A 21,745-nucleotide genomic window follows, 5' to 3' on the forward strand; every position below is an offset into this window, starting at 1 on the left:
GGGAAGAACGTGTTCATAACTCTGTCTTTCATATGTCAACTCTCTAGTGGACTTGAAATAAATACGGTGTTGCAAGCTGGAGTTCATATGTTGAAATGTAGAATGTTCTCGAAACTTATGTCATGGGACCCTAATTGGATCTGTGCATCAGAAAGAATTTCCTGAAGATTTTTGATGGAGGCCTTAAGGGTGGATAATTAAGTAATGAGTGGAGATGAGGGTGCGTTCCAGGTAGGGTCAACAGTCTGGATTAGGTACCCAGAATTCTAAAGCCCTCCTCATGAACCTTCCAAAGTCAAGACAGAAGAAACACCCGAGGAAGTGCGGGTGTGCAACATTGCTGGTTGAGATTTGAACTGGGAATGGTCTGGAAGGAGGAATGGATTCAAATCTGTATGTAGCACGAATAATAAAAACCCACAGACAGATACTGGGGTTAAAGCTGAAGATCAAAGAAGCAAACCTGCCAGCCACTAGTAAGTTTTTACCTCTACCAATGCTCACACCAATGCCTTCTGCCTAGACTGCAATGAGTTCCTGTCTCCTCCCACCCTGTACTTCCCTCTCCACCCAGCCATATCACTCCTGTCTCTACCTCCCTAGTACTGGGATTAAAGGTGTGAGCTCTATTTCTCTTTTAGACTGATTCATGCTCCTGTAGCCCAGGGTGGCCTTGAACTCACAGAGATCCATCTGCCTCTGTCTCCTGAGTGCTGGGATTAAAAGTGTGGTACCACCACTGCCTGGCCTCTACAGCTGTGGCTAACTAGCTTTGCACTCTGATCTACAGGCAAACTTTGTTATATCATAAACAAAATATCACCACAGACATTTCAGTAAACAAGCGTGGTGACTAATGCCTGTAGTCCCAGCCACTCAGGAGGCTGAGACAGGAGGATCGCTTGAGTCCATGAGTTCTGGGCTATTGTGGACTAGGCCAATCAGGTGGGTGCACAAAGTTCGGCATCAATATGGTACCTCCCAGGACCAGGGAACCATCAGGTTGCCTAAGGAGAGGCAAACCGGCCCAGGTCAGAAATGGATCTTGTCAAGAATGGCATGGAAGCCTTTAATAGCTTCCGGGAGAGGCAGACAGAGGAGCTTAGTCATTTAGGGCCCTGAGGAGCATTAAGAGTAAGATAGTCCTGTCTTGTGGACATTCTGAGAAGGAAAAAAATGGTTATTACATTGTCCTCTTACAACCAAAGGTCATGTAAGACTGAGGCCTATGGAGCTGTCTTATTGTGACACGGTGCTGAAAAGAAATTAGTTATCCAGTCGAAAGAGATGTCCTGCTCTCCAGATTGGCACCAAGCTGGAGACCCCTTTCCCATAATTATATGAAGACTCTCTCGTGCAGGATGGCTGAAGCTGTGTGCATGCCACACAGGACTGTAGTCACTCAAGGCTTGCACTGGGAGACCACCATTCTTTGTGTTGATCACACATCCCTTTCATCCATGGGTACAGATACACTCAGAACTTACCAGAAGGAACTTCATGCAGAATGCCTTGGTGGGCCTGTATGTAATTCCAGCACTTGATCTGGGACCCTGGAGCAGGAAGATGGCCTGCCAGCCTGGAATACATAGCAAAACAAAACCCACTTCCTTCGTTCTCAGATTGGTAAAGCCCGTATTATCATCTTACCCCAGGACTGCTGAAGCATTCACATACTAAAAAGTAAGGCTCCCATTAACACCAGTGGGAGGTTTCCTCTGTTTTTTTTTTTTTTTTTTTTTGCTTTCCCAATTTCCTCAAGTATGTATTACTTTTGTTCATGAAAAGGAAAAAACTAACAACAAAACACCACGTGGGTACACATCAACCAATGGAGCAAAGTGGGATTATAGAAATGGTGTATTCTTTGCAGTTTTTGGAACCTAACATGAAATCTTCCTGCTTATTTCAAAAGGCAAGGCCAGTGTCTTTTTGATGGTAGCTACCAATACATTGCAGCAGCAGGGGCTGGTTCTTAGATTTTGTTACTGTTGTTGAAAATACCAAAAACCAAAACAAAACAGAAAAACCCAACATTGGATTTATGGCCACACAAAAGAACACTTACGATTCCTACAGCTGATTTATTGATTTCCTAACTGCGTTAGGTATGTGGAATGCAGGAGCCTAGGAAAAGGCTCTGTGAGAGGCGTATGCCATGCAGGCCTGCTGACCTGAGTTCAGAGCCCTGAGACCTTTACAGAAGCTGGGAGCTGTGGCACAGGTGTGAGAGCTCAGCCTTCCTGTGTGAAACTGGAAACAGAGGCAGGGGCATCTCCTAGAAACTCTCCGGCTGGCTAGCACACGGCATGCAGTATAATCATGTAAACAAGGACACCCTGCCTCCCCATGACTGACATCCAAGGTTGTGTTCTAACCTCCACACATGTGATGTGCTATTTGTTACATATATGTGTCCACAGCCCGCACGCGCCCGCACACACACACACACACACACACACACACACACACACACACACACACACAAAATAGTTTTTAAAAATATGCTAAAAGATAACAGGATTTTTCTAATATTTTTATCGTATTTACTTAAAATCAAAGCTTATTAAATGTATTCATTCACCAAATACATTTTGAGCAACGAGCATAGGACAATAAACATGTCAAGTCCAGAAGATTTAAGGCTGAAGTAGATGATGTTCTTGACTTTAAAGAGCTGTCTGTCAGACTAGGAGAGATGAGCTAATACGAAAAGAAATAAATGAAATATGAAGCTAAGGCACAATTGCAGACACTGTGCAGGGCAGTTGAGACATGGAGTCACTAGCAGTGGGGAGAAAAAAAACTTATTTACTGCTTCCATGAGACAGATACTGGTTTTTTGTTTTGTGTTTTGTTTTTGTTCCTTTGTTTGTTTTCCTTACTTCACTTAAATGTTTTCCACACCAAGCACCCTGTGTAGTTTCCTTATGATACAGTCTTAGGCACTGAACAAATGATAGAGTTCAAGTAGCTCCCTAACAGGGGTCCAAGTTATTTTCTATGGGTTGGATCTCCATGGTCATCAGTGTTGGTTACATGTGAGGTAGTGTCCCTGAATGCCAACGTGCTCCTGTCCCTGAGGTCAGGTCTTTTACTTCACACACATGGCCATCTTCCAGAATTCCAGGGCACTGAGTCATTGCTAGGTCTGGAGATGGATTCCTCACTGACTCAGGCATCTCTTTTTTTCCTTCTCAGGGAGTAGGACTCAATGCCAAAAGAAGAATCTTCATCTTTTCTTTGAAAACCCTCAAACATAGATGCTCTTACCAAACCCCCTCTAAACACAACATTGTACCTCTTGACAAATTCCCCAAAGAAGGTCATTATCCTTGGAGTATCCATGAGGGCTCATGGCCCCTCCAGAGGGACACACACCTGCAGTAACTCAGACTCTCATGAACCTCTCAAGGTGCCATACCTACACTTGTATAAGTGGGTAGAACTACGAGAAAGAAGCCAAACAACCAAGAGGCCACACAGTGTGGGTCCATTTATGGACCAATTTAGAAGATACACGATGAATGACAAAAACAGATCAGCAGTTGCCTGGGGCTGTGAATCAGGGGGAAGGGAGGGAGGGACTGCAGAACACAGGAAGTATCTTTTGGGGCTGATGGATATTTTCACTGCTGTCACCATGCTAATTTCAAGGCTGGGTTCATCCACCAAAATTCACCAAATGAATTTTGAAGTAGATAGACTCTATTTAGTGTGAGTTAGATGAATTTGAGTTTTAAAATGAGAAAAGTAGCTATTTCCTGAAGGAAAACCAAGGAATTGTTTAAAAAAATATATTTTCCCCGAAACAAAGAAAAGTACCAAGGAGGTACAAGTTGAGTGTGTGGGAACGCTAATGTGCTTTCTATATGAGGTTGGGCATTTTGCTGTCATTTTTATTACCATCTTTGATAGCTAAGACGCAATGCCTTTATCAAAAGAAAATACCTTAAAGCAGGCTATTCCCAAGATAATAAGAAGTATTCGTATTAAACCAAGAGTCAGCTGCACACTTAATAGTGAAATTCTAGAGGCATTCCTACTAGAACTAGGAAAAGTCGTGGTGTTTATTATCAGCATCCCTCCCCATGCTGTCTCAAAAATAATGAGTTCAATTATCAGGAGGGGTGAAAACAATGAGGCATGATAATTCATATCTGTAATCCCAACACTAGAAGGTAGAAGCAAAAGAATCAAGAGTTCAAGGCCAGCCTTGGTTGCATAGTCAGTTCAAGCCTGGGCTAATTGAGATCTGATCTCAAGAAGACACAGAAGGAAGAATGAGGAAGGGGAAGAAAAAGAGGTAGAAAAAAATACTTCTTTTATGTTTCCACTCTATTTGATGTAAACCAGGAGAGCAGAGCCTAAAATGAAGCAGGCTAAAGTCTCTTGCAAATAGTCAGCTTTATTCAGGGCATCAGATAATGTATAACCTAAGGGCATTTTGAGGGTTAAGCAGGGTCATGTGAGCCAAGTTCACTTGAGTTTAAGTTCCAAGGACAATGTCACATGAGTTTAGGCTTATGTAGTCAGGAGGAAACCTCATATTTGGAAACATCAATCTGAATAATAATGGGTAAGATGATGGGTAATGAAGAAAAACCCACTCATATTTATTATGCCTGGGAGGGTTATGAAAACACATTCCAAGAACAATCCATGTTATGGAGAAACAGAGGTCACAAGACTGTTGTCTTGTTTAATTGGAGTTTCTTACAAACTGTCACAAATCTCACAGAACTTCATTCTTGGACCGTGTGTCTGACACCCTTGCCTCTGTACTTGTGAGGGCTAATGTTATGTTTTAAGATTTAATTACTGTGCTTAAGAGATCTACAAAACAAAGCTTGCCCTAACCTGTAAGGCCCACGTGCCCTAGGACAGATAACTTCCTGGAATGCTGGGGCCTGTTGTTCATGTAAGATAAAAAGCCAAGTGTTTTCACTTTTGTTATCATGGCTGGTTGCTCCAACTGCACAGGATGTACTTGATCATAGGCTGGAGGCACATAGGCAGGAAGTACATCAGGATGTGTGCTTGCCCCCTATTGGATGAAGGCAGGAAGTAGGTAAGTAGCCTTGTGGGTTTTACCTTTATAAGTAGAGGACGCCATTCTTTAGGAATCCTGGCAGTGTTCATTGTCCTGGCCAGTATTGAATAAAGCTTGCTTCAGATGTGTCTCACAAATTGTAGTAGTGCTCTTGTTCCTACCTAGTGGGATTTACATACTATGGCTCCAAGAGGAACTCTTAGAGCTGCAGAGTTCATCAAGAGTTGAATGACAGTGACACAGACGCAATAGTTTCCTTGTGTGTATCACTGTCTTGAAAATGGAAAAAAACTCCACAAGCAACAGCAGCAAAGATGTAAAATAGAAACCAGGAGGCAGACAACAGAGAAGCAAAATGCATTTTCTACAAATATGAAATAGTTATGTTCTTCTTGATCTCTGAAGTGCTCATGCAATCGATAAGGCTAAGCTTCCCTATGGACTAACAGAAACTGATTGTGGCTATGCTGTCCACCAACAGCGGAGAGAATTCGCTCCTAGGCACAAAAGGACATATTCAGTCATCAGATCTTATTTTAAATGCTAATCTAACAACAAAACTTACCATTTTTCTCATTAACTTATTTTTCTTAAAAAAAAAAGTATGGCAAGGGTGTAGCAGCCAATATGGAAACTGGTAGCCTTGTGATTTGCAGTGCACACTGCATACAGTCTGGGAAATGCAATCTACTTCTGCTGTTCTGAATAAATTTCATAAAAAATGAAAGATTATAGAGGGAAGCAATTCAAAGATTTCTCATTGCCTAGAAAGTGTTGTTCTATGTATATTTGATTGCTTAATAATTCACAGTTTCTTTGCATTTAACTCTGTAGTCCATCTTTTTATCAGGGTGTCTTGGTGAATGTGTCAAAGAAATGTTAAAATTTTTTTCTGAATACTTTGGAAATAGAATACATTACAGACTAATTCATATGGAGTTTTGCTGGTGCCGTTATGATGAACTGAGATTTAGACATATCTGGGACCTCTGATTCATATGCTATTCTGTGGCCTCTGAATGACAAAGGTGTGATAGAGTGTATTTTGCACAGCTATGGAGCCAGATCTCCAAGACAGCTGCTTATAAACTTTGTGTCTTGGGACAGCTTCCTCTTTCTGTGCCTTAATTCCTTTTTTGGGGCACGGGGGCTTTTCAAGACAGGGTTTCTCTAGCTTTGGAGGCTGTCCTGGAACTAGCTCTTATAGACCAGGCTGGTCTCGAACTCACAGAGATCTGCCTACCTCTGCCTGGAGAGTGCTGGGATTAAAGGCATGTGCCACCACCACTGCCTGACCTGTACCTTAATTCCTAATCAATAAGCAAATGCTGTGAGATGTTTGTCTTGTTGAGTTTCAGGATTAACTCTGCTGTCCATGTAAATGACGGGAGTGGTACCCAGAGCATTGGCCACATCGCATAACTGTTAATCATTCTTCATGTGCCAATGCCATATGGCTTTAATTATTATAGCTATGTCTTGTTTCAAAAGGTATTGAATAAAACAAGTTACTATCATTTCTATTCTCATAAAAGATCAAATTTAATGTCAAATAAAAAAGAAAAGAGCTAATCTTCACATGACATCTGCTTCTTTTACTGTTTACCTGCAAACCACCCATATTTGTTTTGTTGTTGTTGTTTTACATTTCTTTACTTATTGTGTGTGTGTGGGGGTGAACACACATGTACAGAGGTCAGAAGACAACTTGTGGGAGTCAGTTCTCTTGCTTCTTCTTTGTGTGCTTTTTCTATTCCCTACTGTGTGGGACCTGGAGATTGAACTCAGGTCATCAGGTTTGGTGACAAGTGCCTTTACCTGCTGAGCCATCTTATTGAACTGGTATTTGTATTTTTTTAAAAGATTTATTTATTTATTACATATACAGTATTTTGCCTACATGCCAGAAGAGGGCACCCAATTGAATTGTAGATGGTTGTGAGCCACCATGTGGTTGCTGGGAATTGAACTCAGGACCTTTGGAAGAACAGTCAGTGCTCTTAACCTCTGAGCCATCTCTCCAGCCCGGTATTTGTATTTTTTTAAAGTCTAGAGCAATCATATTAATTTTTACTAGTTTTTAAAACATTTATAAGCATGGATGTTTTGCTTGCATGTGTGTCTGTGTGCTATTTGTATGCCCGGTGGCGTAGGAGGTCAGAAGAGGATGTCAGATCCCCTGGAACTGGAATTACACACAGTTGTGGGCCGCCACGGGGGTACTAGGGATTGAACCTAGGTCCTCTGGAAGAGCAGCAAGTGCTCTTCATCGTTGAGCCATCTCTCTAGCCCTAGAGTAATTATTTATAATGTCATCTGGCTAACGTCACTTTCCTGTTTCAAATCCCTGATCCATTTCTTCTTCTTGGGCTAGGAGAGGATGTCTATACACTAATGCCTCTGTGTCACCTTACCCCCAATACTCTCTCATGACACCCCAGCCCTACTGACTCCCATCATTGGCTCTTTACAAGCCTTTTCTCCTTAGCCTGCTGTGGACTCCTTCCTCTCCTGGTGTGTATGAGGGTTTGTGGTTCCAGTCTTTTCAACGCTTCCGCCTTTAGATAGACCAGTCTGGCTGAGTACTCTCCTTCTATGTGTTTCCTGGTAAATCATCCCACTTACTTCCCTCTAAGCAGTAATGCATGCAAAGCTGCCTTGCTTGTCTGTTGCTACTATAGTTGTGTACTTCTCCCTGGGTTCCATGTTTGAATCCAGTCTCTACCGTCAGGAACTAAGGAGGTAGAAATTTCATCTGACAGTAGTGCTTGCAGATGGAGTCACTAGGAGGGGTTTAGGATTGGGTAAAGTTACTAAGGCAGAGCTCCTAGGATTTGATTTTGATGGCTTCGTAAGAAAAGAGAGGCCAGAAGAGGCCCATATACACAGGCAGGCTCCCCATCTGTCTTTCACAATCAGATAGCTACATCATCTCAGGACTCAGGTAGCAAGAAGGACATCTCAGACCCCTGACTTTGCCCTTCTGAACCACGAGCCAAGACAATTTTATCTCTTTACAGCTCACTCAATCCAGAAATTAATACCTCAGCCGCCTTTCTTCAGCCTCCTGTTCTGCCACCCCGTACAATCTACTTTCTGTACCGTCAGTTCCCAAAACAGACGATCCTCAGCCTGGCGACCAAATCCTGGGGTGGCATGCGACCCAGAGATGCAGTAGGACAGGAAGTTGATTGAGAAGTCACTTGGGCTTGTTTTCTCTGCAGCTGCAGGCTCACTGGGGCCTTGAAGGAGCTCCTACTGCCCCTACTCCTCCTTCTTTGGGAAGTTTGACCTTAAAAGCAAACAGATCAAATATTGACAATACCTTGTGATAGACCCTAAACCAACCTGCTTTGTCATTTTCATCTCCCCCGCCCCCAATTCCCATGCAGCCAGAGATGGAACAAGAATGACAAATGAAAGGTCTGCCTCTGGTCTAGACAGGGAGCCAAACCTTTGCTTCCCGACAAATACACGTGCGTAGTCACTATAACAATCACACTGTAGAACAGTGCTGTTATCCTTAAAACGGCATCGTCTTCCCTACTTATATGCATTTGACAACTGCTAATCTGTTTTTTATTTTTTTAATCTTTCGTTTTCTACAATGTTAATTAAACTGCATAGTGTAATAGGAAGCCTTTAAAGACTTAGACTCTGGCATCTTCTACCAAGTGGAATGCAAGACTCTCTCCATTATGCAGCAATGGTTCTTATCTTCCTGGTGTTGAGTAGCATTCCCCTGCATGGTTGTGCCTATCATTCCCCTGTAAGGTTGTGCCTAGCATCTCCCTGTATGGTTCCGCCTACTGAGCTGTCTTCTGATTCGGTGAGCACTGATAATGGTACCATCAACATTTGCTCTCACAGTTTTGCACAAATGCGAGCTTTTGTTTCATTTGGATCCATCACTCAAAGTAGTATGGTCGGGTCTTAGACTGTTTCCTGGTTAGATTTTCCTCCTTTCTACCTTCCTTCCTTTTTTAATTTTTTATTTTGTTAGTTACTCACTTGTCATCAATTTGACACATGCCAGGATAATCTGGTAACTCTGCTTAGGAAAATGCCCCCGTTAGATTTGTCCATAGGGATTTTTTTGATTAATTTTCCTTATGTGGGAGGGCCGTCTACTACTGTGGGTGGTGCCGCACATGGGCAGATGGGCAGATGGCAGGCTGAGCAAGCCATGAGGAACAAGCCAGTAGGAAAGCGCTTCTTTATGGTCTTCCTACCTCCTGGTTCCTGCGTTAGGTTCCCATCCTGACCTCCCTTCATGATGGACTGTAAACAGTAAAGTGAAATAAACCATTTCCTCCCTAAGTTGCTTTTGCCATTGTGGTGATTTGAGTAAGAATAACCCCCATAGGCTTATATAGTTGAATGCTTAGTTACCAGGGAGTGAATACTTTGACAGGTTTAGAAGGATTAGGAGGTGTAGCCACACTGGAGGAAGTGTGTCCCTGAAGGCTTCAAAAGCCCATGTCAGGCTCAGGTCTCTTTCTCTCTCTCTCTCTCTCTCTCTCTCTCTCTCTCTCTCTCTCTCTCTCTCTGGATCAGAATGTAAAACTCAGGTACTTTGCCAGCACCAAGTCCAACTGTGTGCCTCTATGGTTCTGGCCATGGTGACAATGGATTAAGCCTCTGAAAGTGTAAGCGAGCCCCCAATTAAATGCTTTCCTTTATAAGGGTGGCTTTGGTCCTTTTTCACAGCAATAGAACAGTGACTAAGATGCCTTGGCATCTTAGACATCACTTCCTCTAAGAACCCTCCCCTGACAGTCTAGGCACCTGCTCCTCCTGGGGTCAATGTCACCTTTCATCTACAGCTCAGTATGCCAGTTGCCATGGGTTTACTAGTAATTATTTGTTAATGTCTATATCCCCAAAGACCTCACTGCTAGACTCACTGAACCCAGAGTGGAACTGGGGAAACAAAGGCAAGAATCATCCCTTTCAGAGCTAGAAGGCCAGAGGCAGTAGGGGAGACAGCTTTGTGCCCCTGTTAAAGTGCAATCTCACGCGGAAGTGATGCTGAGAGAAACACACGTGGGTTTGTGGTGCTGCTCGGGAGGGGCACCTGTGGGTTACCTGAAGGCCAGGGACAGCAAAGCTGCTCATACGAGCACACACGTCCTGAGGGCTGAAGGATAGCGATGGCCAGTGAAGCACAATTAGGAAGATGGGGGAATGACACTCAAAGGCCAAGAAACATGGGAGTACAAAGGTATTACACCAGAAAACACGATACCAAGTCACATTCAGGAACTATGGTGGAGTCTGCATGGTTATCGAGCAAAGTAGGTATGACAGCTCCAAGAAAAGAGTTTAGGGCAGAATACCAGAACACTTGTTAGCATGGCCAAAAAGAAAACAAGAAAGTCACCTTTATGTCCTGCATACTTGTTTTCGGAGAATTTATTTCTTTTGTTTCATATTGGGCCTTGACGCCAAGACCTCACACGTGCTAAACACATGCTAGGTCCCTCAGCTGCAGTCAGTCAAAGTCTTCTTGAAAGAAGTTACAGGAGGGGAGGGGCAGAAGGCCCTCTGAGCTATGTTAGAAGATCGTTCTATGGCTGTGATAAGGTTAAAGTAGAAAGAAGTGACTGCAGAGGCTGCGAGTTTCCATGAGAGAAAATGGAAGATTAAAATCCCAGCTGAAGAGGGCCAGCATAATAAATAGCAGGAGGAAAGTGAGTCTGTGATTCCTAATGTCAAGAATTGACTGAACAGGTTAGCAGCCCGGGAGAGAGAGTTCAGCTTTTGGTGTGTTGACCTCGAAGTGTGGGGAAAACATCAAGAATGGAGGCTTGGGGACGAGGATGTAGCCCATTTGGTAGAATGTTTGCCAAGAATACAGAAAGTCCTGGGTTTGATTCCCAGCATCGCATAGAGCAGGTATGGTGGCATATAACCCAGCCCCCAGCTTGTGGAGGTCAGTGGTTACTAGTAAGTTACAGGTCAACCTAGGCTGTGTGAGACTCTGTCCCAAAAGAAGAAGGGGTTGGGAAATGGTTAAGAGGTTAAAACTCTTGCTACATAAGTTTGAGGACCAGAGTTTAGATCCCCAGAGTGGAACCCATGTGAATTCTGAGTGATCGTAGCAACCCACCTGTAGCTCCAGCCTTTGAAGATGGGGGCAGGGAAGATAGGGATCCACAGAACAGGTTGACTAGAGACCAGCCATATCAGAGTACTGATGGGAGATGTCCTTCTGTTATTGGTTGATGAATAAAATACTGTTTGGCCAATGAGGCAAGAGATAGACAGGACTAGGAGACAAGGAGAATTCTGGGAAAGGTAGTCAGAGGGAGCCAACCAGCAGATGCCATGTAACCCAACAGGTTCAGGAAATATCCTGTAAGCCAAGACCATGTGAAAATACCTAGATGAATAGAAATGGGTTAATAATTAAGACAGTGCTAGGCAATAAGAAGCCTAAACCATCAGCCAACCATTTTATAATTAATATAGCATCTCTGTGTGTTCATTTGGGGGAAGGTGGCTGCAGAACCTGGCGGGGAAAGAAACCACCAGCAACAGAGTACTCTGGGTGCCTCAGAGATTCTGTTTCAGTAAATGAAGGAGAAGAATGACCTAGCATGATTCTCAGCACTGTCCTCTAGCCTGTACAGGTGCTATCACCCATGTACATTTGCATCTATACATGTGTGCCCCCAACTTGTAAACATACACACACGAACACCACCTACGGCCCCCATGCCATGGAAAGGGGAAAAAAGGAAGAAGAGGAAGAGGGAAGGGAGGAGTAGGAAGGAAAGGGGGAGGAGAAATAAAGAAGAAAAGAAGGGAGAAGGGGGAGTAGCAGGAGGAGGGAAGAACGAAGAAGGCCCAATAGATCACCGGATGCTGGGTTCCCGAGCTAAGGGAGAAGTCTGAGATGGAGGTGGCCATTGTGAACTTGTCGTGGCATACCTCAAATTCATGGGTAAATTTTCCCAGCAAAGCTTGTCAAAGGCAAGAAGAGGACTGCTGCTGGAAGTCAGCAACGCAATCCTAGTGCAGATGGAACGAAGGGATGCAGGCAAGAGGATGAGAAGGAAACTGGGCTAGAATCACACCAGGGGAGATGAGTGTTCTAGAAACCAGGAAAGCAGGGTTCGGAAAGAAACCAGTGTTCAATTATGTTCAAGTTAGAACATGTAGCAACGGGAAGTTCCAAGGCATGGGCATCTAGGTGCTCTGATTTGATCGCTACCAATGCTGCTCAATGTCGTAGTGGAGTCAGAAGTCACAATACATCCAGCAAAGAATGCTCAGAAGACGGCAGCATGAGGGCACGGCAATAGGGGTGTGGAAATGGTGGGGATGAAGGGGAAATTAAGGGATAAATACAGGGCGAGAGGTATTTGCACAGTGTTTGGCCCATAAAAGGCACTCAACAACCTTTGTCAAATGAAGTTGAAGTGATGAATTGCTAAACAGCTAGATAATGAGCTGAATAATGAACTCAAGACTTCTTGGGTTCTAAAGCATTTGATTAACTATTTATTCTCACAAGAGATGACACAGAGGATTAACCAAAGGATGGAGAGGCAGAGTCTGAAGGACTCAAGCTTGCCGCAGACAGCACCTTTACTTACTCACTTGGTTCTGGAGTAGTGTAGATGCACAGACTTTGGTAGCAGGAAACAATTATGACCAGCCCGGGTGGCTTTGGCTGCCTGTGACAATGGATCTGATGTGGACAGTTTTCACAGCAAAGCTGGGGTAAGCAGATCCCCACCCCCACCCCCATCCCACACAGGAACACACAGAGTTGCTGTGAGAACAAGCCTTTTTCAGTTGTTGGGGACACACTGTGAACACCATGACCTAGTTGCTAGGCCTTTCGGGTATCTTTGTGTTTGACCAGCTTTGCTCTCTTAGTTTTTGTTTCTCTTTTACTTTATGCTTAGGTTTGTTTTCTTGTTAAATAAATTGTTAAATACCAAGTGTTTGATGAAGCATCTGGTGTGTGTGTGTGTGTGTGTGTGTGTGTGTGTGTGTGTGTGTGTGTGTAGCTGTAATGGCTGACTGATCTCTCTTCACCTCTCAGTCTCCTTCTCTTCCTGCCACTGTCTATGGTCCCTAGGTGAAGCCCAGAAACACTCCCTCACTGTCAGAAACTGGCAGAGATGGTTCCCTACCTAGCTTTGCAATTGTGGGCCAGCCACTACTTGGGTACCTAACCGTGAAACTGATAAAGCTGGCGTTCCAATGAGCACAATCACTGCTCCTTTGTTGGCTGCTGAGGCACCGGCTGCCAGTCATCTCAGCGGCTCTTCCATCGGAAAGCATCGACTCAGACATCACATCTATGACACTAATTCGACCCTTAGAAAACCGATCTTTTAAAAACCACGACCTGTGAGTCTGACCCAGCACAGACGGAAGCCCGGGAATGTAGGGCTCTGAGAGACAGAGCTTTGACGAGGGCAAGAGTTGGTAGAGGGAGGATCAAAGGACCAGACTTCACAAGGGACTGCAGATCTGCCAGGAATCCTAGGGCAAACCCAGAGCCCTTTGGCGCCAGTATCTCGCACCTGTAAACTACATATGACCGTCATTGGGTCCTTGTCCTATCACGAGCCGTCAGGTGTGTGCACGCGTGTCCCCACCCCTCCCGGCCTGACTGCAAATGGTACTGTTAACCCTGACCTTGCAACACAGCAACACAGCTCTGCAGCTTAAACTCCACTTCTCCTAAGCCGGCTGGGTGAGCCTTGCTGGGCCAGCGGCTACAGACCCCTGCCTTCCGGTGGAGCGGCCGCGCTTGGGGGTGGAGCAGCCAAGCAGGTTCCCCGGCACCGAGGGCAGCAGGCTTGGGGGCCCCGGGGCTGTCACCGGCGAGAGCGAGAGCCGGCTGTAGGCGGCTCCTTCCTGTGCAAACTTTTCTGTGCTCTTCCTCCTCCCGCGCTGCGCACCGCTGCCTGCGGCCGCCTCCCCTCCCTGCCAGCCGGCCGGGGGCTCCACGCGGGGCCGCAGCGGACAGCGCAGCCCTCTGCGCCGGCCCCACCCTGCCTGAGCTCGCTCCCTCCCGGAGCCTAGGGCCGATGGCGGAAGCCGGCAAGAGTCCTGCGATGTCCCCGGACCAGCCAGCCGGCCAGGAGGCGGTGGCAGAGGCGGATCTGGACCCCGAGCCCGAGGCTCCCGGCCCGCCAGTGCCTGTCCTGCGCTGGCTACCCGGGGACCCAAGTCCCCGTGGCCGTTCCCAGAGCGACCTGTCCTCCGTCTCGAGCAGGGGCCGCCCGCTCCGAGTCCACATCTCCGGCTCAGGTAAGGGTGGAGCGGGGGATGGCCTCTGGTGGCCCCCAGGGAGGGCTAGCCACGGGCAGGTGGCAGTCGCCGTGTGGCTGTCATCCCTGGACGCCCGCGGGCAGCCGTGGGGGTGGGGGACTGAGAGCAAGGACGAAGCTGCTGTCCCCACATCGCCGCCTCCAGCTGGGCTGCAGAAGCTTGGTGTCCCTCGGCTGAGGGGCAGGCTCCCGGTGGGTGCGCCCAAGTGGGTGCGCCTCTCCTGCGCCGGTGCAGCGCGACGCGGTTTCCGCGGGTTCCCCGGGACTCCCTCTCCGCTGTGCGGCGCCAGGCGGCACCGGTGGTGGCTTTGGTTCTTGGGCTAATTTGGTTCTCGAGCTAACTAACCGGTCTTTGGCTTGACTGTGGTCCCTCGAAAGGGTGTGGTCCCCTCGCTTCAGGGGTTGGGATTAGTACAGGGCTTGGAAGCTCTGGCAGCCACTCTCTCCAGCTCCTGAAAGAGCGGGCTTGCTGGTTAGAGGACCTGGGATTAGAGTTTCCCTGACTTTGAGAACCCATGAAGGTGTTAATGAGACTTTGGCCTGGTTGTGTGTGTATCTGCTTCACTCTTCTCTGGAAAGCCTGGGGCCAGGATTGCTGCTGTAGAACAAGCCTCTGCGTTGTGTCCTTTGAGGACTGGCAAAAACCAGGAACTTCACTGAGGCCTGGTGTTGCCCAGGCTGTTCTGTGTGATGGAGAATTAATCGCTTAACTTTGTCTCTCATATCTCAGTAGTTAAATGTGGAGCGATCGTGTGGTATATCTTGTGGAAACATAAGGTGAATTAAGTCATTATTTAAATATCCTAAGAACCGGAGAACTTTTGTCTTTTAGTTCCGCTGATGTGTCCAGTTTCCACGGTTGTTTTACAATTTTCAACCTATGAAGGCTCCACGGGAGTCGGGCAACTAGTCATGGATAACACGAGGATGACCAGCTTCAAGAAAGGGCTTGCTGAAGTGAACTACACCCCCCCACACACACACACCCACAAAGAAGCCCGCTGTACCTTTCCCGTGCTCTGGGATCATGCCTTCCTTGATACCTTCCCCTCCCCCCGTTTATTTGTGTATGTGCATATGCAGGCACATGCCGGCATGCATGTAGAAGTCAGAGGACAATTTGCAGGCCTTGACAATGGAATCCAAAGCCTCAGACGTGGTGTCAAGTACCCTTACCCACTGAGCCTTCTCCCCATCCCTTTCCATGGTCTTGAACTCAACTTCATTTCTACCCAAAGCCAAGTTCTAGTTTGGAAAGAACACATTTCTGTCCAGCTGTCTCTATTTGAGCTATGTAACTCTGCTCGACACCAGAACCGTCTGTTTTCTTTCTTAATACGGCCTTTGGTACCCAGTGTGTTCAGGGACTATTAACGTCGTTTCTGTTCTGATTTTGAAAATCACCTTGGATAAAGGCCATCAGAATCATTAGGTTAAGGTTGTGAGATGTTCACTGCAAAGAATCATATCCAGATTCTTCCTCTGATTTTACTCGGTGAAACGTGTTGAGTGGAAAAGAATTTTGCCTTCTGCTTTGGGGCCAAACAGAACTGGAACTCTAGATAATCCTGAAGGACTTTTTAAAAAGATTAATTAACCATTCCAATGACCCCAAGAGACAGGTGAATATTAGTTTAGTTGGTGACTGTAGGTAAATAAACATAACTGTCTCAAGTTTTTGTTTTTAAAGATAGGAACTGAAGCTGCATGCAGGAGAACAAGAGTGAGAACTTTAAATGTGCATAGGTGCACATGCGCTATGTGACAATGACAAGGGAATCTGGTTTTCCCACACCAATGTAGTGGGTATTAAGAAGGGGCAGCTTCCAACTCATTTGCCCCCACATTGCAGTGTGTTGGTGCTCAGGTAGGAGCCTCTTCCAGGAGGCTGTATTCCACTTTCAAAACTATGCTTTGGGTTTTGTGGTGGTTTGAATATGATGGCTCCCATAGACTCCTGTGTTTGAATGCTTGACCCGTAAGAAGTGGCACTATTAGGAGGTGTGGCCTTGTTGAGGATGTTTATAGTCTAAGAAGTCTTTCTTTCTTTCTTTCTTTCTTTCTTTCTTTCTTTTTTTTTTTTTTGTTTCTGAGTCAGGGTTTCTCTGTGTTGTTTTGGAGACTGTCCTGGAACTCGCTCTGTAGATCAGGTTGGCCTCAAACTCACAGAGATCCACTGGCCTCTGCCTCCCAAGGGCTGGGATCAAAGGTGTGCACCACCAACAGCCGGCTTAAGAAGTCTTTCTTTCAGACACCAAGTTTCAGTTTTAGCTATATGTAAGATTATTTGGAGAGATGGGAACAGCAATAAAACAGCTTCTGGATGGATCCATCTCAGGGATTCTGCTATGATTGGCATTGGGTGCAGCCTGGGCATCAGGTGACTCTAACATAGCCAAACATGAGACTTGCTTCTGGCTCTGAAATATATTGGAATACTGTGACCAGAGTTGGCCTAGGCAAGAGGAAGCTTGAAGCATGGATGCCTGCTCCCTTCTCTTTCATTCTCCCTTCTGCAACCCCCCCTCCCCCGTGCACTTTTCCTTTCATTCAATCCTGATTCAGCTGGCTGTCAAAGAGTTCTTCCTGTAAGATCACTTCTAATTGTTGTGGAATAATCCTTTGGTACACTCTTAAGATTTAATTCCCTGGTGTTAGTCCTTGATGCTGGATGAGCATCAAGCAAGGAGAGAAATCATCTAGGGCAATGCCATAGAGAGGAGAAGAACAAGAAAGAGGGAATTTTCTTTTTGGGTTATCAGACAATAACTACTACAAGACAAACGACCAGCCTCCCCTGCCTTCACCCATCATCCCACCTCCCACCCTAGTTTCTGGTCCATCCTTGAGACTCAGCCTCTAAGATTGTCAACTGTTGTAATTAGGGTCATCCAATGCCAATCATTTTTAAAGGCCTACTTGGTGCCATCAGTGTGTGGAGACAACCTAAGAGCCCCTGCTTTCCTCATTGCCCTGGGTTATCATTAGATTTTTCTAAAGGAAAATATTTCATAGTTTAGGGGACTATTTATATGACTTTTGGATTCAGGAGCTAATTTTTCCACATAAAACACATGCATTTTATCAGCAAAATTTCAAATCCATATAAGATGGATAAAAGCCCCAATGTTTTCAAATAAGGAGTCTTGAAAAGTCAAATCGGGGTTTCTTTTGCCTCATAAGAGCTCAGACTGATTTTTGTCTTTTAGTTTGTTTTAAACTCACAGGCCTTTGGGTTTAACCAAACTCTGGACTTCTAAAATATAATGTCTTGGCAAAACAATTTTCAAACGTGGAATCTTGAAGTCCTCACAGTATGTGCTTAGGGTTTCTCTTAATCTTTACACCAACCTTGCCAGTATTATTCCTCACTCAGAGCCTTACGGGAGTGAGTTGTTTTTGATGTGTTTTTCTCACAGGATTGTTTGGTCAGCAGAGGCTGCCAGGATGCTGCCCAGGTTATAACCCTTTCAATAGCATCCAGCAAGTCTTGATTAAGCTGCAGGAGAGATGTGTGAAGGACAGACACTGTTTTGGATCCATGACTCAATCTTGTCCAAAACAAGATGATAGTCTCTGGGCTAGATGGAAACGCTCTCTAGGCTAGCAACCGAGGACACCTGCTAACTTCACATTTGTGTAATTCAGAGTGCAGGGGGGTTGTGTTTGTTAGTTTTTGCAGTGGGCATCTGGTCTTAAGTTTACTTTCTGTCTTTGCCCAGCCATAGAACAGTAAGACTGGCAAATATAGGCCAGTTTGGACAGTGTACAGACAGGCTGGGTGCAACAGGTACCAGTAGACTGACAGCCAGGCCATCTTCTGCCCTTGTCAGTCTAGACATCTGGTGTAGACGTGTGCGCCCATCCCACCCTCACAGCAGGAGAGGAAAATAGCCTCATCTTGGCAGCTGGACAGAAGGTGTGCCTTCCATCTTCTCACAAAGCGTCGGGTGAGCTCAGGGAGCTCCACGAGAAACCTGCTTCATCTGTGAGTAAGGTGGTCCCTCCTCAGTCAGGGTGCACTTGACCTGGGTCCAAACCAAGAAAGTTGTCAGGAATTCAGGCAAGCGGTTCCTCTTTCTCTGACTTTCTTAAGGCTGGCATGACCTCAGCAGACCCACAGCTTCTGCTTGCCTCTCTACCAACAGGCTTTCTTCCTCTCTAGCTTGAGCCTCTTTCCCTGCCTCACATGGCTTCCTCACTCTGTTGTAACACACAGCACGGGCATTCCATCCACCCCGGGACACCCAGACCCTTCCTTCTGTGAGCTCTTGAGTCTGCGGTTGCCCGAGGAAGAATTTTTTGTTCAAATTCTTAAGAAAGGTCCTACGTGGTGAAGTCTCCTTTTAAAGCAGGGTGTAGATCACAGCGCACAGTGGAGCCTGTGGATTCGCTTCCCTGGTGAGATGCCCATCCAATCTCAAACTGGAACTAAGCATGTGTGTCGTCTATTCATTCATACATTCATTCATTCAGTCTTTCATTCCGCTAGCATTTCTTGGTATCACTGGTGCCAGGTACTACTCTAGGCACAGGGCACATGGCAGCAAGCAGATATGATTCTGCAATCTTGGATGTAAGACTTTTAAATACAAAAGGTCTTTGGAAAGGGTATGCAAGCCAAAGACAGTGTTTCTCTAGGGATCAAATTAAATACAAAAGGTCTTTGAAAAGGATATGCAAGCCAGAGACAGGGTTTCTCTAGGGATCAAAGCCATGTGTCATGCATTATGGGCAATATGTTACGTGGTGGTGATAGTCATTTATAAGCTAGGTGCCTTCGACAGGGTGGTCCAGCAGCTGCACCAGGCATCTTGTGGTGGCTCAGAGACTGGTGTGGAGCTCGGCATTCGTTCTGGGCTCTATCTGCTGTAAGAGTTTGTAAAACTAATGTTCCAAACACATAGGCAGCAGAGATACCCCTAAGGGACTCTTGGCCTATCGAGGGAAAGAAGACAATTAGTTAAACATGGCACAATAAAAAAGTATGAGCTATGATCAGGGCCCTGTGGCCAGCTGGGGAAATAGCTTGGGGAAGGTCCTCAGGAAGGGTCTCCCAGAGACTGTAACACACACACACACACACACACACACACACACACACACACACACACACACACACACACACACACTTTCTCTCCCTCTCCCTCTCTGCAGAAAGTAGGACCTAAACATGGAGTTGGGTGCATGGAGGAAGGGAGCATTTGGGAAAAGAAATAATACATTAAGGTCTGAGACAACTGACACGACCAGAATCTGTTTGGTTTTGCTTGATGTTAAAAAAAAAAAGAAAAAGAAAAAAGAAAGAAAAGAAGATGTAGCAGCGAGGCCAAGGCCAGGGGCTGAGGGGGCTGAGACTGCTCATGGAGGCGCACTGCAAATGTCGTTCATGTGGCATTTGTGAGCCCGATGGGAGCACAGTGTGAACGTGTTTCTACGTGTTCCAGGAGAGGCCCTGGCAACAGCGGAAGAATACAGGCAAAGCGCTCCTAAGAGCGTGGTTATCTTCCCTGTGATCTCAGTCGCGTTACTTCCCCTCCCTGTACTTGACTTCCTTATAGCTGACCTGGAAATGATTAGTAAGACACCTTGCTTACTGGATGATTGTGGGGGTGAAAGGTGAGAAAAGAGACCTTGAACTTTAAGGTTCTGGGTAAAGCGTGTCCTTTGGCATACTTCTATTGAAAACTGCTTAAGGTGCCTTCTCAGAATACACAGGTCTCTCACCTTTCATATGCTGTGAGAACATCACAAACAAGAGTCAGGCCTTCCTTATTTTTACATTCTTGGTGCCTAGGATAGGACCTGGTACATACAAGTGCCTGGTCGATATCTAAGGCACTGATGAATGGATTAACTAGGTTAGTTCTTTAACGTCAAACATCTGTCAAAAGGTAGCCTAAAGTGTGTGTGCATGCGCGCGCACACACACACATGTTGAAGTTTTGATTTTCAAATGTTTTAAAATGAAAAGTGCCAAGTAGAGGGTTTCTTTTGCTTTTTCAGAGCTGCTCATAAACTAACTAGGTCCTCCAGGGGAGGGGTCCATTGCACGAGGCTCACTGGGCCACAGCCACAGGAGAAAGTTTGTGGAAATTGATGGCTTTCTGTCCCACCTGAGGCCAGTGCAGATGGAATACGGAACCTAGGTTTTAAAAGGTGAAGGAGGGCACTCATGTCCCTTATATAACAGGGAAGCATGGGAGGGACATAGACCCACGTCTTCCTGACCTGGAAATGCACTTCCAAGTGCATGCTCTTTGTCTCGGGTGTGCTGGAGTTTCTGCCATTCCCTCCTAGAAACAGCTCACGGACACCCCAGGAAAAAGGAGAAAACTGCAACATACTTTAAGACTCAAAATACTACATAAGGAAGAACATGGGGGTGAGCATCTGTTTTGGACTGAGGCGGTGACTGCGTGAGTAAAAGTGCCAGCCCTGCAAGGAGAGAACATGAGGAAATTCCTAGAATCTGTGTAAGGGCTGGACACATAATACAGCCTCTGTAATCTCATCTCCCACTTCAAGAGGGAGGTAGAAACTGGAGGATTCCCAGAAGTGTGCTGTGGTCCACAACATCATACAGTGAGATTATGGTCGACAAACTCACCAGGCTACCCATCAGAATTCTGCTGGAGAAAAAAAATCTCTACTTGCAAAGCCTTGGGGATACCTGCCTTTTGCATAGTCACTGCCATTCCTATAAAACCCTTGTGAAACCATAGCAGTCCCCTTTTTCCATAGTGGGATCCAGCCCCCAAGCTCCCCCTTCACTGAAGAATAAAGAGCTATGAGAGGAATGTATGTGTAAGCTGGTTTGTTTCCCTTTACCCTCGGATTCCTTTTTGCAAAGCCTTACCAGCTTGTTGTAAGCCCCTAGCCTGGACCCCAGGAGAGCATTGAGGCTGGAACTTGAATGTTCTCATTAGAAGTATGCAGCCCATAGCCTGGCATATGCAGTGCAAACCATCAAAACTCTACCATAAACACACAAGGAGAACACCAACACCAGAGAAGTTGTTCTCCTGTCTCCACATGTGTCCTTAGCATGCGCACTCACACATATGAATACACACACACACACACACACACATACACACACACACACACACCCTAAAATCAGAAGCTCTTCTGCCAAAAAAGTTTTTCAAGTCCTTAGCCAACTGACTGTCCACTTTAAGGTTCATGCAACTTGTCAAATTATGTCAATGTTTTCAGACCAGTACCCTTCAGGGATCACTAATTAGATCCATTCTTTTAATCCAACACTACTCAGGCTTGGAGTTATGAGCACGACTCATGTGTAAGAACCATAGCATGTCTCAAAGTTCAAACGTACTTTCAGTTACAGCGAGGCTCAGGAAAAAAATAAAAAACAAAAAAACACTGAGGC

The 21,745-nt window shown here is 45.8% G+C and overlaps 1 protein-coding gene across 5 annotated transcripts in view; it reads left to right on the forward strand.

Annotated features, from left to right (window-relative positions):
- The first annotated feature begins 13,745 nt into the window (after positions 1 to 13,745).
- Phactr2 (phosphatase and actin regulator 2) overlaps positions 13,746 to 21,745 on the forward strand; it is a 258,046-nt gene continuing 250,046 nt past the window's right edge. Inside the window, exon 1 of one of the 5 annotated variants that reach the window (XM_040758222.1) lies at positions 13,746 to 14,332. In XM_040758222.1, the coding sequence (XP_040614156.1) occupies positions 14,110 to 14,332 (223 nt within the window). In that variant the 5' untranslated portion in view covers positions 13,746 to 14,109. The remainder of the gene's footprint in view (positions 14,333 to 21,745) is intronic. The other 4 variants (XM_040758223.1, XM_021224459.2, XM_021224452.2 and 1 more) reach the window with 4 other exon arrangements.

Source organism: Mesocricetus auratus, unplaced genomic scaffold (assembly GCF_017639785.1).
Source record: "Mesocricetus auratus isolate SY011 unplaced genomic scaffold, BCM_Maur_2.0 Super-Scaffold_100018, whole genome shotgun sequence".
NCBI classification, from domain to species: Eukaryota; Metazoa; Chordata; class Mammalia; order Rodentia; family Cricetidae; genus Mesocricetus; species Mesocricetus auratus.